The 20,966-nt window shown below is 40.4% G+C and overlaps 1 protein-coding gene across 1 annotated transcript in view; it reads left to right on the forward strand.

Annotated features, from left to right (window-relative positions):
• LOC145391598 (cytochrome P450 2L1-like) overlaps positions 1 to 20,966 on the forward strand; it is a 96,311-nt gene that overhangs the window by 16,079 nt on the left and 59,266 nt on the right. The window contains exons 2-3 of the mRNA XM_080266145.1: positions 12,020 to 12,150; positions 19,066 to 19,284. Coding sequence (XP_080122271.1) covers positions 12,066 to 12,150; positions 19,066 to 19,284 — 304 coding nt within the window. The 5' untranslated portion in view covers positions 12,020 to 12,065. The remainder of the gene's footprint in view (positions 1 to 12,019; positions 12,151 to 19,065; positions 19,285 to 20,966) is intronic.

The following is a 20,966-nucleotide window of genomic DNA, read 5'->3' on the forward strand; positions in this document are numbered from 1 at the left end:
ACATGATAATGCTATATAAATGCATATCAGGGAAGGAGAAAATAGACATAAATGATTACTTAACCTATGGGGAACCATCAGCAAGAGGACACTGCAAAAACTGCATAAGAAGAGAGGTGATAAAGATGTAAGGAAATTCAGTTTCCCAAACAGAGCAACTGATCACTGGAATGCACTACCAAATAAAATAGTGTGTGCCAAAACAATTCACAAATTTAAGGATGTGTACGATAAATATGGTTTAAGACACGGGACAGTACGAGCTTGACTCATTCCTGTAAAGATACAATTAGGTAAGGACACACACACACACACACACACACACACACACACACACACACACACACACACACACACACACACACACACACACACACACACACACACACACACACACACATTTGTAGTCCAACTTTCAATCTTGACCACATAATCCTAGAGCCACCTGATCCAATCCCTCGTATATTCTCCTTCCATCTCTTGCACACAACCGTAACCTACACACTCCTTTTAGGCAGGGTGTTAAAGAAGTTAGTCAGGGAGTGAAAGAAAAAAAATGGTAGATTACTCGTGGAGAAGGGAGAAAAAGTGAACAGGAGAGAACACTTTAAGGAATTGTTGAGCCTTGAGACTGAAAGTATTGTGATGATAAGCGGCTGGGGAATGGCTGGGAGAAGGGGGAACGTGGGAAGAGAGGAAGAAATCAGTAGGATGGAAATAGTGGAAGCAATGAAGAAAGTCAAAATGGGGAAAGTCCCAGGAATTGATGGAGTGCGTGGTGAAATGCTGAAGCATGGGGGAGAGATAGTAGTAGAATGGATGTAGAAGATATGCAGATTGGCCTGGGAGGAAGGTAGAGTCCCGGAGGATTGGAAGTCAGGTATAATTATTCCCTTGTACAAAAGAAAAGGGGAAAAAGAAGTGTGTGGTAATCATAGGGGCATTTGTCTTTTTAGTGTAATAGGAAAAGTGTATAGTAGGACACTTAATGACAAGAGGTAGGGAATGACAGAGTAATTAGTTGGAGAAGAACAGGGAGGTTTTAGGAAGGGAAGAGGTTGAGGTTGTATAGATCACACAGTCATTTGGTCTTTAGTGGAAGAGTCTCTAAAGAAGGGAAATAAGTTGTATGCAGCCTTCATGGATTTGGAGGAAGCATATGACAGGGTGGATAAACAAGGATTGTGGAAAGTATTAAGAATACATGTAGTAAATGGGAAGTTGCTGAATGCCATGAAGAGTACATATGAGGGTGCTATGGCTGCAGTGTGTGTGGACAGTGAATTGAGCGAATTTTTCTATTTGAAGGTTGCATTGAAATAGGGATGTGTCATGTCTCCGTGGCTGTTCAGTCTGTATATGGATGCAGTTATAAAAGAGATACAAGGTAGGGCAGTGGATGTTGTAGTGATCCTAATGAGAAAGGGCAGTGTGTGGAAACTGTCTGTGCTGTTGTTTGCTGATGATACTGTGTTAAGTGAAGATGAAGGGTAACTGCAAGGCTTGGTGAGTGAGTTTGAGAGAGTGTTAAAGAAGCGGAATCTAAAGGAGAATGAAGGGAAGAGCAAAGTTATGGTCTTTGAGAGAAGTGAAGTCAGTGAATGTACAGTGAGGTTGGATGATGAGGAAATGGAAAATGTGAGTGTGTTTAAGTACTTGTGTAGTGTGATGAGTAAGGATGGAAGTGTAGAGAGTGAAGTGCTTGAATGGATACAGCAAGGAAGAAAGGTTGCTGGCTCTTTGAAAACAGTGATAAGAAACTGGGAAGTAAGCATGGAAGTGAAAAAGTTACTGCATGACAGTATTGTGATACCAAGTCTAATGTATGGAAGTGAAGCTTGGACCTTTTTAGAGGGACACAAGTCAAGAGTGAGAGCAGTTGGAATGAGCTATTTGAGAGGAGCATGTGGAGTCACATGGCGAGACAGACTGACAAATGAGGGAGCGAAGGAGCGTTGTGGTGCGGATGTGGATGTGATAGAGAAACACATTGAGGTGATTTGTTCATGTGGAGAGGATGGAGAGAGAGAGAGACTGACGAGGAGAGTGGATGTGTGTGAGGTGGAGAGGGGGAGGAGGAGGGAGAGGCCAAGGATGAGATGGAGGAATGGAGTGGAGAGGTGTATGAGATGGGGGGGAGGGGAGGTGAGCTGGGAGCATGGCAGTGAAGTGGTGGGGGACAGGGCGACATGGAAACATTTTGTTTGTGGCCACCCCTTACAGGATTAAGGCGTCTGGGAATAGATAGATAGAAGTGTAAAGTGTATCATTGCTCATCTCTCTAATAGCATGGTACCAGACACGACATATGCAAAAGTGCGGTGAAACAATGAATATAAAATTTTATTAACAAGTGCTACAACGTGTAGTGTTATGTTCTAGATTAAAGTCACGTCAGAGATAAAAGTAGATAGTGTATATTCCAATTTCCACTCAGTTAATGCCGGCATGCCACAAGGATCAGTTCTGGCTCCAACCCTATTCCTAATTCATATTAATGATCTCTTATCTTTCGCCCATAATCTCATCCATTCATACACACATGACTCAACACTTCACCATTCATGCACACTTAAAGACTCATTCACAAAGTTTTAATATCTCTAACTCACAACTCAGTACAGCCATCTCCATAAATCACGACTTATCTAGGATCACTGAATGGGGAGAAAATAACCTTGGCACATTTAATGCTAGTAAAGCCAAATGTACACAGTTTACTAATAGACAGATATTGCCAGATTGCTATATTACCTTCATTGCTACTAATATTCATATCTCCAAAAGTATTGAAATTGTCAGTGTTTCACTTAACCCGCCGCGTGCCGGCTATTTTTAGCCCTATGGATCATCCCAGTGCCGACCTTTATTCGACCCTTTTTTTTTTTTGGCTAAAATGATAGATTTTGTTGTGGAAACAACGAATTTCGCCATTAAAATGCTCACTGAGGCTCAGAAATGAGTTTTATTGAGTCCTGCATACTCGTGTACAGGTATAGCCACTCTCTCATGCTCACCATGTACGTGAGAGAAAGCCATTTTCTATGTATGATATACTCAGGTATTTATGCTGGGAACGTATAGCAATGTTCAGTACACTTTTCTGATTACTTATTACTTCAGCATCCATCACAGTTTGCGAGTCTTTCTCACTGTGAATGCATTATCTTATACATACTTGAAAATAGGTACAACCTGACCATCACGTACAGTCCTGGCACTTACAAGAAGGTATTTACAACGACTTCACTATATAGTCCTTACACTTACAAGAAATATTTACAACTTACACTTACATGAAAATATTTACAACTTACACTTACATGAAAATATTTAAAAAATGCCTTCACTATGTACAGCACTGGGTGAGGCACACAGGCAGAGTGAGTCAGAGCAAGTGTGAGGGGGGGAACGAGTGAATGTATGGTCTTGACAGCCTGGGGAATGGTAGAGGAACAGTTATCTTACATGCCTGCCAATTTTTACCAGCGAATCTTAAAAATTCGGTCACAGTGAAGTTTTTTATTTTAAACCGTTTTAAAACAGCATTGGCATTGGCCACGGAATTATGTCAGACCATTTTAAAACGGCACTGGCATGCGGCGGGTTAACAGTGCCCTCAGCTGGACCTCTCATGTCAGATGACTTGCAGAAACCTCCTCAATTAAACTTGAGTTTGTAGCTCCTTTACTTACGAGCAGTTAGCTATACTTTATGAGAGTTATATGTGCTGTCAGCTGGAATATTGCTCGCCATTGAATGGATGTGGAGAGGTTGCACTAAAATTAATGGACAAAATTCGGAAAAAAGCTGTTAGAATTAATAATAACCCTGTTAATACAAATATACTACCTCTCCTACAGGTAGGAAGATATGTTGCCTCCCTTGCATAATTATGCAGATACTTTATGGCAAATGCTCAGACAAAGTTAAATCCATTGTGCCACCTCTTCATCCCTTCCCCTGGCCTACACGGGCATCTGGTAGTGTTCATGACAGGAATGTCTATCTATCTATCTACCTATTGCCAGATGCCTCAATCCCCTTTGGGGTGGCCAGAAACAAATCGCCTCCACGTCGCCCTGTCCCCCGCCATTTCACTGCCCTGCTCCCAACTCACACCCCCCTCTCTCATATACCTCTCCATCCCATCCCTCCATCTCATCCTCGGCCTCCCCCTTCCTCTTCCCCTCTCCACCTCACTCACATACACTCTCTTCGTCAGTCTTTCACCCTCCATCCTCTCCACATGGCCAAACCACCTCGGTGTGTTCCTCATAATGCTTCCTATCACATCCACACCACAACGCTCCTTTATATCCTCATTCGTCAGCCTGTGTCTCCATGTGACTCCACAGGCTCCTCTTAAATAACTCATTTCCACTGCTCTCACTCTTGACTTGTGTCCTTCAAACAATGTCCAAGCTTCACTTCCATACGTTAGAGTTGGAATCACAGTACTGTCATGTAGTAACTTTTTCACTTCCATGCTCACTTCCCTGTTTCTTATCACTGCTTTCAAAGAACCAGCAACCTTTCTTCCCTGCTGTACCCTTTCAAGCACTTCACCCTCCAAACCTCCATCCTTACTCATCACACTACCCAAGTACTTAAACGTACTCACATTTTCCAATTCCTCACCATCCAACCTCGCTGTACATTCACTGACTTCACCTCTCTCAAAGACCATCACTTTACTCTTCCCTACATTCACCTTTAGATTCCGTTTCTTACACACTCTCCCAAACTCATCCACTAAGCCTTGCAGCTCCCCTTCGTCTTCACTCAACAACACAGTATCATCAGCAAACAACAGTACAGGGGGTTTCCAAACACTATCCTCTCTCACCAGGGCCACTCCAACATCCACTACCCTACCTTGTACCTCTTTTATTACCCCATCCATGTACAGATTGAACAACCATGGAGACATGACACATCCCTGTTTCAATCCAACCTCCAAAGAGAAAAATTCACTTAGTTCACCATCCACACGCACTGCAGCCTTAGCACCATCTTACATACTCTTCACAACATTCAGCAACTTCCCATCAACTCCATATATTCTTAATACTTTCCACAATCCTTGTCTATCCACCCTGTCATATGCTTTCTCCAAATCCATGAAAGCTGCATACAACTTCTTTCCCTTCTCTAGAAACTTTTCCACTAAAAGATCTAAGAATTAATATCTGATCTACACAACCTCTTCCCTTCTTAAATCCTCCCACACTGCCATATTGCAGAACTTCCTCCTGTCATAAATCTTTTATTTCTCCGAACTGCATCTCTTTGGAACTCGCTTCCCCTGAGTTGTTTCTCCCCCAAACTTCAACGTACAGCTCTTCAAGTCCAACTCTTACAGATTTTTAATGAATGGAGGACATTTGTAATGTGGTGTATGGATTATTGTTTTATTCACTTGTTCTTCCTTTCTTTGTTTTGTTATTTAAAAAAAAAAAAAGCGAGTCAAGTATAGTGAAAACACGGGCTTGACTTTGGAGCACGGACCATAGGAGAATGACACTTGCCCAACTGACGGGCTTAGTCAGCAAAGGGGCACAATATTTGTCCGTCGGGAGGTGGATAACTACCGGTCTTGTGTCTGACAGGTGTAGACAATCTGTGGCAATACCTATTCATTAGGGGTGGATGGCTACCACTCACTTGTCTGACAGGTGTAGACAGTCTGTGGCTATGCCTACCCATCGTGGGTGGATAACTACAGCTCGCCTGTCTGACTGGTGTAGACAGTCTGTTGCAATACCTGCCCATCGGAGGTGGATAACTACCGCTTACTGAAAAAAAAAATTATAATAATCTGGAAGTGTGGATAACTATCGCACAGCTGACTGATGGGCATAGGCATGCCTACGGGCAGAAACTGATATAAGAACTATTTGCAATGACAAGGAAGGAGAAACCCATTGCGATGGAATACGACAAAATTGCTGGAGTAATGGTCTTGGAATACAAGGCTCTTGACCTGCATGAGGACGCAAATGTAGGTGAATTTTCCTCTCTGGCTGTCACCCTTCCAGTTGGAAATGGCATGACGGAGGTGACAAATTGCAATAAGAACGAGTCCCAGGATGTGGAATGGGTGGAGCAAGATGTAACGGGATGTATCTGAATACCACGAGGACATGCTGAATGCCCATGCCGATGCCGATGCATGTATGATTGCGCAAACCGAGACCATAACAGAAATCACAGAGAGACATAAAGCTCCAGAAAACACAAAGCCAACACAAGTTCCTAAAGACACTGAGCCAACACCCATTACATAAGTAGAGACCAACTGCCATTCGAGAAGACACAAAACCGACACCAATTCCTGTAGACACAGAACCAACAAATCCAGAAGAAATAAGGCCAACACCAATTCCAGAACCCACACCAACACCTGTAATGGAAGAAGCCGTTCCAACACCCATAACAGGGGAACCCACCCTAATGAACCATAGTGCGGGAACCCACACCAATTACCTCTTCATGACACAAAACTAACACGACTCTGGGGAAAAAAAAGTTCAGAAATAACAAAACCAACAGTAACTTCAGACAAAAAAAAAAAAAAAAAAAAAAAAAATAAACAAAATGCACTGAACCAGCACACATGTTGGAAACAAAACTATTTGTGAATCAAAACCAAAACCCATTCCAGAAGACACAAACCAGCGTCAGTTTCAGAAGACATAAAACCTACACCAGCTCCAGACCCAAAGCCATCAATCTTCTTGGAAGACAGATAATCTGTTTCCAGATGACACAGAAGCAATACAAACAAACACACAAATTCCGGATGTAATTGAGTAAGTCACTGAAATAATTGAAACCAGAGAAACTGAGACTGCACAGGTCGTAGACCATAAACAAAAAACCTACACCACAATCAAAAGTAAATAAAATAATTGAAACCACTAAAGATTCAGAGCCACAGATTTCTCCAGTTATAGCCACAAAAGATGAAGTAGTAGGAGTTAAATAGACTAAAGACAGACCACAAACAGTAAGTGGTAAGTCTCACGTCCAGTTTGTACCTTTTTCAATGATACCAAACCAACACCAATTCCAGGAGAAAGAAAACCAAAACCCACACCAGAGGAAACTAAATCAACACCAGAATCAGAGAAACCTAAACCCACACCTACACCAGAGGAACCAAAACCCACGTCTGTTCCAGAAGAAACAATACCTACACATAAATCAGAAAATATAGGAGAAACAAAACCAACACCACTACTGGAGAAACCTAAAGAAACACCTACGCCAGAGGAACATAAACCAGCACCTACACCAGAAAGAACTAAATCAGCACCTACACCAGAAAGAACTAAACCCGCACCTGTACCAGAAGAACCTAAAGAAACACCTACACCAATGGAACATAAACCAGCACCTACACCAGAAAAAAACAAACCCACACCTGTACCAGAGGAACCTAAAGAAACGCCCACTCCAGAGGAAGGTAAACCAGCACCTACACCAGAGGAACCTGAACCAGAGAAGCCAGAAGAAACTAAACCCACAATTGCACCAGAGAAGCTTAAACCTACACAGGAAGAAACTAACCCACACCAGTTCCAGATGAACCTAATACTACCTCTACACCAGAAAAACCTGAACCAACACAGCCAGAAGATACCAAATCCACACAAAAACCAACACCTTTTCCAGGAGAACCCACACCAGAAGAAAGAACAGTCACAAAAGTCAATGAAACTAAAGTAGCCACACAAAAATCAAAACTTATGCCAAAGTCGAAAGTTTGTGAAGTTACAGATGATTTACAGAGGTTGCAAAGACATGAAGTACCAGTTGAAAACACAAAGAAAAAAAATAGAGGTTAAGCAGACTGAAAAGTAGTTGAAGAAATTCACACTGAACCTACACCTGTTCAAAAACAAAGCTCGAGACTAGGTGAAACTAACACCTGACACCACCACCCTGCAAAAAAAACAAAAACAAAAACAAAAAAAAAAAAAGCGTGGCACAACATACTTTGCCCAACTTCATTTATTTTAGTTCTGTTAAATACAAAGTGCAGACAGAATCCAATATCTGTAAACCAGGAGCAAGTATACAGTAGGGTCAAAAAGCGGAAACAGTGAAGCAGTGACAAGCCGATATACCATATCAGTACAGCCTTCAAGGCCATTAGGTCTCACTTTGACTCCTGTTTTTTTTGTTTGTACATGGGTAGTGTGATGAGTAAGGATGGAAGTTTAGAGGATGAAGTGCTTGGAAGGGTGCGACAGGGAATGAAGGTTGCTGGTCCTTTGAAAGCAGTGATAAGAAATAGGGACGTGAGCAAGGAAGTGGAAAAGCCGCTGCATGACAGTATTGTGATACCAACTCTGACTTGGAAGCGAAGCTTGGACGTTATTAGAAGGACACAAGTCAAGAGTGAGAGCGGTGGAAATTAGTTTTATTCGAGAGGAGCATGTGGAGTTACACAGAGAGACAGACTAACAAATGAGGAAGTAAAGGAGCATTTTGGTGTGGAAGGTGGATGTCATAGAAAGCGTTTGGAGAAATACATTGAGGTGGTTTGGCGATGTGGAGAGGATGGAGAGGGAGAGATTAATGTGGAGAATGTATGAATGAGGTGGAGGAGGGAAAGGGAGATTGTGAGCTGGAGGGTGGGCAGCGAAATTGCGGGGGACAGGGTAACATGGAGGCGACTTGTTTGTGGGCACCCCATACAATATTTAGGCGTCTGGCTGTAGAGAGATAGATACTTAAGTCTCAGTGACTTTGGTAATAGATATTTTTTTGTTTCTTTGGTGTAGGTGCCGGTGTGGTTTATTCTGGAACTGGTGTGGGTTTTGTTTCATCTGGCTTCGTGGATCTATTTTCTTATTTTTTTTTTCTGGTTGACGTGTTGGTTTGGCTCTTCTGGTTTAGGTGTTGGTTTAGTTTTATCTGGGAGAGGCTTCGGTTTAGGTTCCTCAACTATTTCTTGTGCTGTCCGTGTAATTTCTTGTATTTCCTGTGCCCTTACAACTGTTTCCTTAACGTTTTCAGTTGTCTGTGTCTCTGTAACTTCACTGGGCTTTGACTTTGGTTTGCATTTATGTTTTGGTTTTGTAATCTTTGTTGTTTCTGTGATTTCAGTGACACTGGTTTCCTTTATCTCTGCCAGTCTAGAGGTTGGTGTGGGTTTTTCGGGTTCAGGTTTTATATATATATATTTATATATATATATATATATATTTTTTTACACGAGGAAGAAGGAACCAAAGGCCACGAGCCCGCAATAACTGCTCCTTCCAAGAGAAAAACAAAATACAAGAGTTAACTAAATTCAAGTTCCGATCATTTCGAGATGCCTGGACACACTGCTTTTGAAAGACTGGAGATCATAGGAACCAGGAAATACAGACAGAGGGAAACAGTTCCAGAGTTGACCTGTTGCATAAATGAAGGACTGGGAGTAACGGGTAACTCTTGGATTAGAGAGTTGGACAGAAAAGGGATGAGAGTTTTCTCCTAGACGGGTGCTACGAACCCTTCGTAGAGGAGGAGGAATGCAAGCAGACAGTTCAGAGGAGCAGTGACCATTTAAGTATCGATAGAAAAGAGATAAAGATGCAACAGTGGGGTGAAGAGACAGAGGTTGAAGGAAGTCAGTTAGGGAGGGAGAGTTAATGAGACGAAAAGCCTTTGACTCCATGCTATTGAGAAGAGCTGTATGTGGGGAGCCTCCCCACACATGAAAGTTGTACTCCACACAGGGGCAGATAAAACTCGTGAATAGAGACAATAATTGTGCAGGGGTAATGAAGGAACGGAGTCGGCTTAGCACACCTAATCTCTTGGAAGCAGATTTTACGAGAGATGTAATATGATCTTTCCAATATAAGTCCCGAGTGATTGAAACCCCAAGCATGTTCAAAGATGATGCAGGATTAAGCTGAATATTGTTAAACATCAGTGGGTACTCCTGTGGAAGATTTTGTTGGGTTAAGTGTAAAAACTGAGTCTTTCGACTCTGGAACTGGTATTGGTTTTGTTTCTTTTGGCTGTGTTGACTTAAGTGTAGGTTTAATTTCTTGTGGTGCAGGGGTTGGTTTAGGTTCCTCAGTTACTGATGTAGATTTAGTTTCTTTTGGCTGTGTTGGTTTTGTTTTTTTACCTTGCCCGGACGGAGTCCAGCCAGTTATTGTTTTTTGCCGAGTTTGTTTGTTTATTTGTGTTTGTTTCCTTTGCCAGCTACATTACGGAAAAACAGAGAATGAAATTCCATTAAACTTTCAGGATATGTTAGTGGTTGTCTCCAGTGGAACTGATTTCATTGTGAAGGTAATGTCTTCAAGTTCGGGAGGTGAAATGCAAGGTCAAGGAGTTTCATAGGGCGAGTTCCTGAATGTGAAAGTAGTTGCGCCATTATCACGGACTTTATTTTGGAGTTTCACAGGGCAAGTTGACATTGAGGTTAGTTGCAACTTTGTTTACTGACAATAAATGGCAGTACCCAATCAGTACTTAACAACACTAAAATAACTGCTGTTGGGTGAGGTGTGTTGTGCTACGCACTTGTTTCTTAGGGGGGTGGGGGGTGGGGGTTAGTTTTACTTATTCTGGACTTTCTTTTTTTAACAGGTGTAGGTTCAGTGAATTTCCTCAGCTACTTTCAGTCTGCTTAACCTCTATTTTTTTTCTTTGTGTTTTCAACTGGTACTTCTTGTGTCTTTGCAACCTCTGTAAATCATCTGTAACTTCACAAACTTTCGACTTTGGCATAAGTTTTGATTTTTGTGTGGCTACTTTAGTTTCATTGACTTTTGTGACTGTTCTTTCTTCTGGTGTGGGTTCTCCTGGAAAAGGTGTTGGTTTTTGTGTGGATTTGGTATCTTCTGGCTGTGTTGGTTCAGGTTTTTCTGGTGTAGAGGTAGTATTAGGTTCATCTGGAACTGGTGTGGGTTAGTTTCTTCCTGTGTAGGTTTAAGCTTCTCTGGTGCAATTGTGGGTTTAGTTTCTTCTGGCTTCTCTGGTTCATGTTCCTCTGGTGTAGGTGCTGGTTTACCTTCCTCTGGAGTGGGCGTTTCTTTAGGTTCCTCTGGTACAGGTGTGGGTTTGTTTTTTTCTGGTGTAGGTGCTGGTTTATGTTCCATTGGTGTAGGTGTTTCTTTAGGTTCTTCTGGTACTGGTGCGGGTTTAGTTCTTTCTGGTGTAGGTGCTGGTTTAGTTCTTTCTGGTGTAGGTGCTGGTTTAGTTCTTTCTGGTGTAGGTGCTGGTTTAGTTCTTTCTGGTGTAGGTGCTGGTTTAGTTCTTTCTGGTGTAGGTGCTGGTTTATGTTCCTCTGGCGTAGGTGTTTCTTTAGGTTTCTCCAGTAGTGGTGTTGGTTTTGTTTCTCCTATATTTTCTGATTTATGTGTAGGTATTGTTTCTTCTGGAACAGACGTGGGTTTTGGTTCCTCTGGTGTAGGTGTGGGTTTAGGTTTCTCTGATTCTGGTGTTGATTTAGTTTCCTCTGGTGTGGGTTTTGGTTTTCTTTCTCCTGGAATTGGTGTTGGTTTGGTATCATTGAAAAAGGTACAAACTGGACGTGAGACTTACCACTTACTGTTTGTGGTCTGTCTTTAGTCTGTTTAACTCCTACTATTTCATCTTTTGTGGCTATAACTGGAGAAATCTGTGGCTCTGAATCTTTAATATCTGACTTTCAAGTGGGGTTGAGAATTCTGTGACCGTAGTTAGTGACTAAAGGTTAGTCCAATTTCATTGTGATCTTTGTTGGTAGTTATCATATTTTTATGGTTTACTGTTTCTGTTTCCGAATCCCTCGTGGCTGCCTACAGTACTTCCTGCAGCTCAGTGGCAGATTAAGATAATTCCACACGTCTACATCCTTTCCACAGTAGTTCATGACTCTCATCATATTTTTGTGTTAATGTCAAACTGCCAGTCTGCATTCAAAATGAACCGATTTTATTTGGGGGCCAAGTAAATGGGGATATAACGCAGTGAAATATGAGAGCTGGGACGCATGATAATGGGTGTTTTAATCCAGGTGGCGGATTGGGACGCAAAAGTTGGTGTTTCTTCACGACTACCATATGATCAAGGAAGCGTATAACAAGCCAGAGAACCTGGACAGACCTGACTGGTTGATCTTCAACTTCACTGAAAATCCTGCCCTTGGTAAGTCAGAAGGGAAGGACTCGTAGAGCTTGCATTAGAAATTTCAGTGTACTTCCAGCTGATGAAGATTGCTTTTACAATACTAAAGACTAAATTAGTTGAAGAGCAATCTGAATTACGAGAAGCTGTACAATATTTGCGTCCGTTTATAAGACTCCGTACAGCCTCCTTTTTAACAATTGCATTTCAGTCTTTCACTTAAGGATCTACTGATTGCGGAAGGAAAATATACACATAAGCTTCCACCACCCTGAATCTATATTGTTTAATCTGCTCTGTGTGTGTGTGTGTGTGTGTGTGTATGTGTGTGTGTGTGTGAATTTGCTGAATCAGTGTACATCTAGGACAGACCGCACTGGATGTTTGGAAAGGATTGTGGGTGAGTAGGTTGGGGAAAACAGGTTCATTAGGGATGGAATTAGTCCATGTAGGGAAACAGTGTTATGGAAGAATAAGTCATTAGAGGCAATGGTTCTAAGTGAAAGCGTAGATAAAATGGGTATAAACAGTTCCTTAGGGGAAATATGTCTATGGGAAACGTTAAGGCCATGAGGGGATTCATGGTTTTTCCTTGAGGGAAAAAAAAAATAGATCCTTGGATATAACAGGCCTAAGGAGGAAATATGTTCAAGGAGGGAATATGGGTGACAAGGAAAATAGGTTCAGTGATGAAAAACAGATCCATAAGGAAAATAAGTCCGTGGATTGAACATAGGTTCATGGAAGACGAGAAGAAAATAAACGCCTCTTACCTCTAAACGGTGCTTTGATTGACCAGTTTGTTAAGTATACTAGCCAAAACATCAGGCTTTTTTTATCATCTGTTCCTACACTTGATTAGAAAGATCCCATCATCATTCATCATCCACTTCTAAGTTGCCCCATGAGGAGCGTACGAGCCCGGGGGTAGGCAAGTTGGTCCTGACATTTAAGATGAGAGTGACCAGCCTCACTCATCCCTGAGTGGCATTACATGAGCAATATACCCCAACCAGCCCTTGGATATAAACCTTCACCGGCTCAATCCGATTGGAGCGCCGTAATTACCCGCTAAACCGCCAGGCGCCAAAATTTGGTTATATGTTTACCACTTAGCGTAGTAAATGGTTTCCTGATGTACAGGAAACCGTTTGTTTTGTAACTCAATGTAGAGTCACCCACAGGCAGAAGGAAGAGGAAAGAATGAAAGAATGGAAGAAGAGGGAGTGTAAAGTCACCAGCAGGCAGAAGAACGAGGAAGGAGTGAAGGAAAGACAAAAAAAAAAAAAAAATGGAAGGAGAGAAGGATGGAGGAGAGGAAAGAGCAGACACCCGAGAACAGCACTACATAGAGTGAGTGGATGGTGAGCGCCCCCACCTACCACAAAGAAAGATCCCCATGTCAGGATTTCAATGTGACCAAGCGTCAAAGAAAGATCCCCAAGTCAGGAATTCAGTGTGAACAAGAGTGTGAGATCCACTGTATAAGGTGGGGCATGCACCCAATATACTGTACTATGTTGTGAGGCTTGCCACCAAGTCAGAGGGAAGGAGGGGAACACACGAACAATGAAAAACGATTACATGGTCAGGAAATGAATCTTAGACGAAGTACCAAGTATTGGGACAACCCAACATGCACAGGAAATACTTTCAGTGAAGGGCACCGTCATTAATGGAATGAGAATCGATTCCAGAATCTATGCTTGTGATTCTGATGAGCTACTAGAGAATCGACTCTCAAGCGTGGAAACCGATTCCTCTGTAACGATATTGGTAACACTACCAGTGATACTTGTCACGTGGAGGGATGTGGCACCTCAGTCCCAGTTTAACTATTGCCGATGCACTGGTGATACTGGACTGTGAGTCGGGGTTCGATGACTTCTACGTCACGCCAGAGATTGGCAAGAATCAATTCCAGAATAGCATTTATTTTGAACTGCACGAGTGCTCAGTCTACAGTATGTGTCAGCTGTGAAAGGAAGATGTTTTTTAGCAACCGAAAATTATAATAAGTCAGTGCTACTTACTGAGAATTTATTTTTCAAAATAATGTACTATCTTTACTTCCAAAATACTAATAATATTTTTAAAGAATATAAGAGTTTGATAAAGTTTTATATATCATATATCATTAAGTAAATATCATAAAGTTCACACAGACACAGTGCACACAATTACATAGAGAGAGAGAGAGAGAGAGAGAGAGAGAGAGAGAGAGAGAGAGGTGTTTTTACCTAATTGTTCTTACCTAATTGTATCTTTACAGGAATGAGTCAAGCTCGTACTGTCCCGTGTCTTAAACCATATTTATCGTACATATCCTTAAATTTGTGAATTGTTTTGGCACACACTATTTCATTCGGTAGTGCATTCCATTGGTCAATTGCTCTGTTTGGGAAACTAAATTTCCTTACGTCTTTATCACCTCTCTTCTTATGCAGTTTTTTGCAGTGTCCTCTTGCTGATGCTTCTCCATATGTTAAGTAATCATTTATGTCTATTTTCTCCTTCCCTGATATGCACTTATATAGCATTATCATATCACCTCTTTTCCTCCTCTCCTGTAGTGTTGGTAGATTCAGTTTATTTAGTCTTTCTTCGTAGCTTAGGTCCCTTAAGCTTGGTATCCATCTTGTAGCGGCCCTTTGAACTTTTTCAATCTTGTCTATGTGCTTTTTGAGATAAGGACTTCAGACTACTGATGCATATTCCAGGGTTGGTCTAATGAATGATGTTATTATCCTTCTTAGCATGTCTTCATTTATGTATGTGAATGCTATTCTCATATTTGCATGCAGTGTATACATGTTCCGTACCTTCTCGCTGATGTGGTCAGCCGGAGATAGTCTGTTATTGATAATCACACCTAGGTCTTTCTCTCTTTCTGATGTGTATAGGGTTTTATTTCCTAACTTATAATCCCAATCAGGTCTTTTTCCACTTTTACCAAACTTGATTACATGACACTTGTCCACATTGAATTCCATTTGCCATGTACTACTGCATTCATGAAGTTTATTTAATTCTTCTTGTAGCTCTTTACAAGAGTCTGTGTTAGTAATTCTCCTTTGTATTTTTGCATCATCTGCAAACATATTCAGATAGCTCTCATTTCCAGTGTTACTCTTTATATCATTTATATACACTAAAAACATGATTGGTGCCAGCACTGAACCCTGTGGTACTCCACTAGTCACTTCTTTCCTCTTAGTACTGTTCTCATTTCTCTTTTTATGAGAAAGTCTTGCATCCAACAAAACAGTTTGCCTCGAATTCCTCCTAGATGGTACAGTTTCCATAAAAGTCTTTGGTGTGGTACTGTGTCAAAAGCTTTCTTGAAATCTAAATAGATACTGTCCACCCATCCTTCCCTTTCCTGTATTGTGTTTGTTACTCTGTCATAGTAGCTCAACAGATTAGTAACACATGATTTTCCTTTTCTGAAACCAAACTGTCTTTCTGTTATCATACTGTGTTCTTCTAGATGATTTACCCAAGCTTTTCTTATAAGCTTTTCTAATATCTTGCTTACAACACTGGTCATTGATACTGGTCGGTGGTTGAGTGGATTTTGTCTATTTCCTTTCTTGAATAAAGGGACAGTATTTGTTTTTTTTTTTTTCCAAATATCAGGTAGTTTACCTTGACTCAAGGAGTTCTTGAAAATTAAAAATAATGGTTTACTTAACTCCTTTGCACATTCTCGTAGTACCCAACATGAAATTTCATCAGGACCATTTGCTTTTCCTCTGTCTAATCTACTTAACTCCTCCTGTATTACTTTTTCTGCTACTTGTATATCTGGTAGTATGTGTGGACATGCATGTTCCACATAGTCTCTCTCAAAATTTTTTTCTTCTGTAAAAACTAATTGGAAATTCTTATTTAGTGCTTCGCAAATATCTCTCTTGTGTATAAGTGATTCCCTCGTCCGTAATTGATTGTATTATATCTTTTACTTTGGTTTTGCTTCTGATACAGCTGTAAAACAGCTTTGGTTGATCACTACTTCCATTTATTATATCCTCCTCAAACTGTTTTTGGGCTTCCCTCCTTATTCTTGTATAATCGTTTCTTGCCTGTTTGTAATTATTATATGCCCCTTCACTATTATGTCTTCTGTATCTATTCCACAACAAATCTCTTCTTTCTTTTGATTTTTTACATTCTGTATTGAACCATTTCTGTATTTTCTTATCTGCTTCTTTATGCTGTGGGATGTACTTCTGGACTCCTATTTCATAAAATTCACAGAATTTTTTATATACAGCATTTAAATCTTGTCCTCTAAGCTCATTTTCCCAATCAACTTCTAAGAAATTCTTCTTTAGGTCTTGATAATTTCCCTTTTTATAGTTTAGGCTCTTTTTATAACTGTCATTGCTGTTTACTATGTCATATGCTATCCTGAAGTTATAGTTTAGTACTGCATGATTGCTTTTGCTGAGTGGAGGGTGATATATTAAACTGTCAATATCATTTTCTTGCCTAGTAAATATTAGATCTAGCACTGAAGGTACCTCAAGTCCTCTTTTTCTGGTGGTTTCCCTCACATGTTGCGTTAGGAAGAACTCTTGTACGAGATCCAGGAGCTTTTGGTCCCAACAGCTTTCTTGGCTAATTATATCTGTAGTATTCCAATTTATATTTGTATTGAAATCCCCAGTTAGTATAATTCTTTCTGATTTCTCTTCCATTTTATGTAGTAATGATCTTAAACTCTGAATTGTACTCTCTGCCAGGTCCTCATATTCATCTCTTTCCCATGTGTTTGATCTGGGTGGCATGTACAAATTGGCTACAATTACTTTACCTTCAGATGTGTTGATCTCTACTGCAATCAGTTCTACTTGTGATGGTATATCTAGTTTTATTTCATTGAGTTTTAGATTTTTCTTAGTTAATATTATAATTCCTCCTCCTTTTTTAAAAGTTCTGTCTCTTCTCCATATATTGTATTCCTCTAAGTTTAGTATGTCATTGGATATCCTTGGTGTTAATTTTGTTTCAGTTAGGCATATTATTTGTGGTTCATTTTCTCTGACATAATCATTTATCTCTAGTAATTTAGATACCATTCCCTCCACATTTGAGTACATCAACTTTATCATCTTGTTTATATACTTGTCATGACATGGTTCTACTACCTTCCTCCTTTTTATTCCATCCTGTTTGTGTACCACTTTCGTACGTGTAATCCTATTACTTTGTAGAAAAATTTCTTCTTATCCTCTTCTGATCTTCCCTCATTTTTTGTTTTTGCTTCCTCCCTTTTCTCTTTCAGTAATTCCAGTTCCTCTTGTGTTATGCATCTTTTTATCCATACATTTTTGAACTCCTCTTTTTCCATAAGATTCTTTGCATTTTTTAGTATCTCTTTCACAGTGTTTACACTCTGGAAAGTCACCTTTAGAGGTCTTGTCTTGTTTTTCTCATATTTCCCTAACCTTTTGTGTTCCTCTATGTCTTTACTACAGATTTCCTCTGATACTTCTTTCAGTAAGCTCATTACATTTGCCATCTCCTTTATGTCTCTTGTGATCTTGTTTTTTACTTCTTCCTCTTCTATACCAGTGATTACTATAGATTTGTTTATATCTACTGAATCTCTGACCAACTTCGGATTGTTTTGGATTATTCTTTTCACTTCCTTTTTAATACTTTTTTCCTCCACCTTTGTTTCTAAGTCTTTCTTTACTTTCACCATTTCAGCATACGTGGTTTCCACATCATTTTTGTAGCTTTGCACAGCTTCATTCACCTGTGTTATCTTCTCCTCAATATCACTGCTCTGGTCAGTAAGACTGCTTACTTGCCTAATTGTCTCTGTGTCATTTTTGAACTCTTCCATAACACTCTCGTCATTGACTACTGTACTTGCCATTTCACTCATTTTCTTCCTAAGTGTACTCAATTCCACTGTTAGTTCACTGATAGTTGTGTCTTTCTTATTGGCCTCCCTTCCTAGTTTTTGTATTTCTTCCTTTTGCAAGTGCATCTGCTTCTTTATTTCATCAATTTCATTTTTGAAAGCCATTTCTAGTTTGTTTACACGTTCAACCAGTCTATTGTGTGTCTCCACTTCAACCAGTTCTTGGTAGAAATCATCATTTTGCTTTTTACCTTTATCCCTTTTCTTTTCCAAATTTGCTTTACTAAAGTATGTATCCATTTTGCAATACTAAAAGTGCAGGGTATGTACTTTTTTTTTTTTTTTTTTTTTTTTTATGTGACCGACTCTGGGCATAGGCTTCACAGCCTGCTTTCAAGGCCCAGTAGTCCTCCTACGTACCGCACACCTCTACATGTCACCACTTCGGCGCTAACACCCACCGTCCATACTGAATACATGCTAGGGCTGTCTCATACAGGACTGGTGTATTGGTATTAGCGGGGGTATTTTTACGACATGTCGGTGGGCCTTCTGGTAGATTTACAATCCCCGTGTTGTTGTAGTCTAAAAAAACCTCAGATGACTCAGCGTATTTTTTGGTCTTGGTTCTCTTTCCTGTTTGAACAAGTCTTGTTTAAACTTATTATTTTTTTCCTTTTAATAATGAAAAATCATTTAGTCTAACCTGGTACAGAGCTTGACTCATACAAAGATACCAATTTAGGTAATGCCACTGGCCGTGTTGGTTCGGTACGGAGGGCCGATGTCGCACGTCCGCCTCGATTGAATCCCTGTGTGTGTGTGTGTGTGTGTGTGTGTGTGTGTGTGTGTGTGTGTGTGTGTGTGTAAAATAATTTAATATTCCATGATTTCATCTGCCCCATTCCTTTTGGGAGGTACTTTTTTTTCTTTTTAGAAACAGTGTACCACAGGTGAGATTTGGCCTTGGGAGGCAAAAGCTAACGTTTATTAGGGCACTCTGCATTTTCATTTTTATGTCTACAATGTGCTGCAGTACATTTTTCCATGTGATACAGGAGTGGCAAGCACCAATGGCATACGTTGGCACAACAACCGGCGTTTCAGCTTACGTCAGTTGAGAGACCTGGGTATGGGCAAGTCAAAATTGGTGGGAGCGGTGCAGGAACAAGCCCAGTGGCTGGTGAAGGAGATGAAGAAACAGGCAGGCAAACCAGCACCCATACCTCACGCCCTTTCTGTCGCAGTCTCCAACGTTATCTGGCAGATGGTTGGAAGTAAGTGTTACTATTAAGAAAAACTTTTTGTTTAGTGGCTAGAATGTTACAGAGTGGAAGCCTTAGGAACCTGATTCCAAAGATGTGACTGGAAGTTTTATAAAACGTCCATGCATTTCTACTGGGGGAGGTGACTGGTCATGTACAGTTATGTTGAGCCCCTTACACCTGTATTGCCCCTTACACCTGGAAGGGGGATAATACTGGACAGTGTAACTAATTAAATTGTCTTCCCTGGATGCGAATTACAACATGTAGAGTTCATTGTAACCCCAGGCTTATCCAAACTTGAACCCAGAGGATTGAAGGCTAAAGGTGGCCTTCCCCCGCAGCCTGCCATCCATCTTTTGTGGGTCTGAGAAGAACCTGAGAGATATTTGTTGCAACTGGGCAGCTGAGCTGCCTGGTTATATTCGGTGCCACCACGAGAAGTCGTCCCTACCCAGTGCTATCTAAATTTTACATTAGTTTTCAAATATTAGTGTTTCAGAGGCAGACAAAATCTATTGGATACAAAATACATAATAGAATAAAGATGATACAAAACCACCTAACACTAATCCGATAATATCTGTGTAAAAGAAAGATTACGCATGATCTCAACAGACTTCACAAAAAGTTACTTACTATCTGCTCTTTGTATACAGAGATGACCCTACTAATGAAGTAAATAATTAAGGAATATATATATATATATATATATATATATATATATATATATATATATATATATATATATATATATATATATATATATATATATATATATATATATATATAATAAAATGTGAAGCCTCTGTGGTACAGTGGTAAAGTGTGCTTCTTCGTACACTGAAGAATGAGGGTTCGCGCCCTGCCAGGGTAATAAACTTTGGGAGCGTTCTTCTGGCTATGTACTGCTTGGTGGACATAGGGGGTTCTGTGGTTGAACCAGTGTCGCATACTATAAAGTATGCTTGCACCCAGTCGGCTTGCACGGGCCGATTACACTTGGTTCACAGACTACACACACACACATATCCAAAGCCACTCGAACACTACAATTACACTTACAAGCACTTCTCACCCTACATACAATATCCACAATCTCTACCAGACAGCCTAAGCCACTTGGTAGATTTACATTGACTGTATCGTCCCCACTTCAGTCGGGATAGGCCGGTCCTGCAGTGGACACTCAAACGGCTGATGAGATGAGATGAGAGGTGTGTGTGTGTATGCGTATGTGTGTGTGTGCTGGGGTAGATTAAAACTGCTGTCACTTGCCGAGTTTGCGTGGGGCTGAACAATAATTCTGATATGCTGTGATTAAAACATATCCTTCCATAATGGATTTACCTGGTTTGTCAGAAAAAAAAATTCAGGTAGCTCAGCTTCTATCATGCCATGGTGTAGTGGTATCAGTGCCTGACTTTTATCTGGAAGTCTCGGGTTCGATTCCCGGTCAGGAGCATAAAACACACACACACACACACGCACACACACAGACACAGACAGACAGACAGACACACACACACACACATGTATCTATCTATCTATATCTATCTGTCTATCTATCTATCTCTATCTATATCTATCTCTATCTATCTGTAATATATATAATATATATATATATATATATATATATATATATATATATATATATATATATAGAGATTACATACACTATATATATATTATAC

Source organism: Coenobita brevimanus, chromosome 2 (genome assembly GCF_032717465.1).
Source record: "Coenobita brevimanus isolate Jiangsu-jjx chromosome 2, ASM3271746v2, whole genome shotgun sequence".
Lineage (NCBI taxonomy): Eukaryota > Metazoa > Arthropoda > Malacostraca > Decapoda > Coenobitidae > Coenobita > Coenobita brevimanus.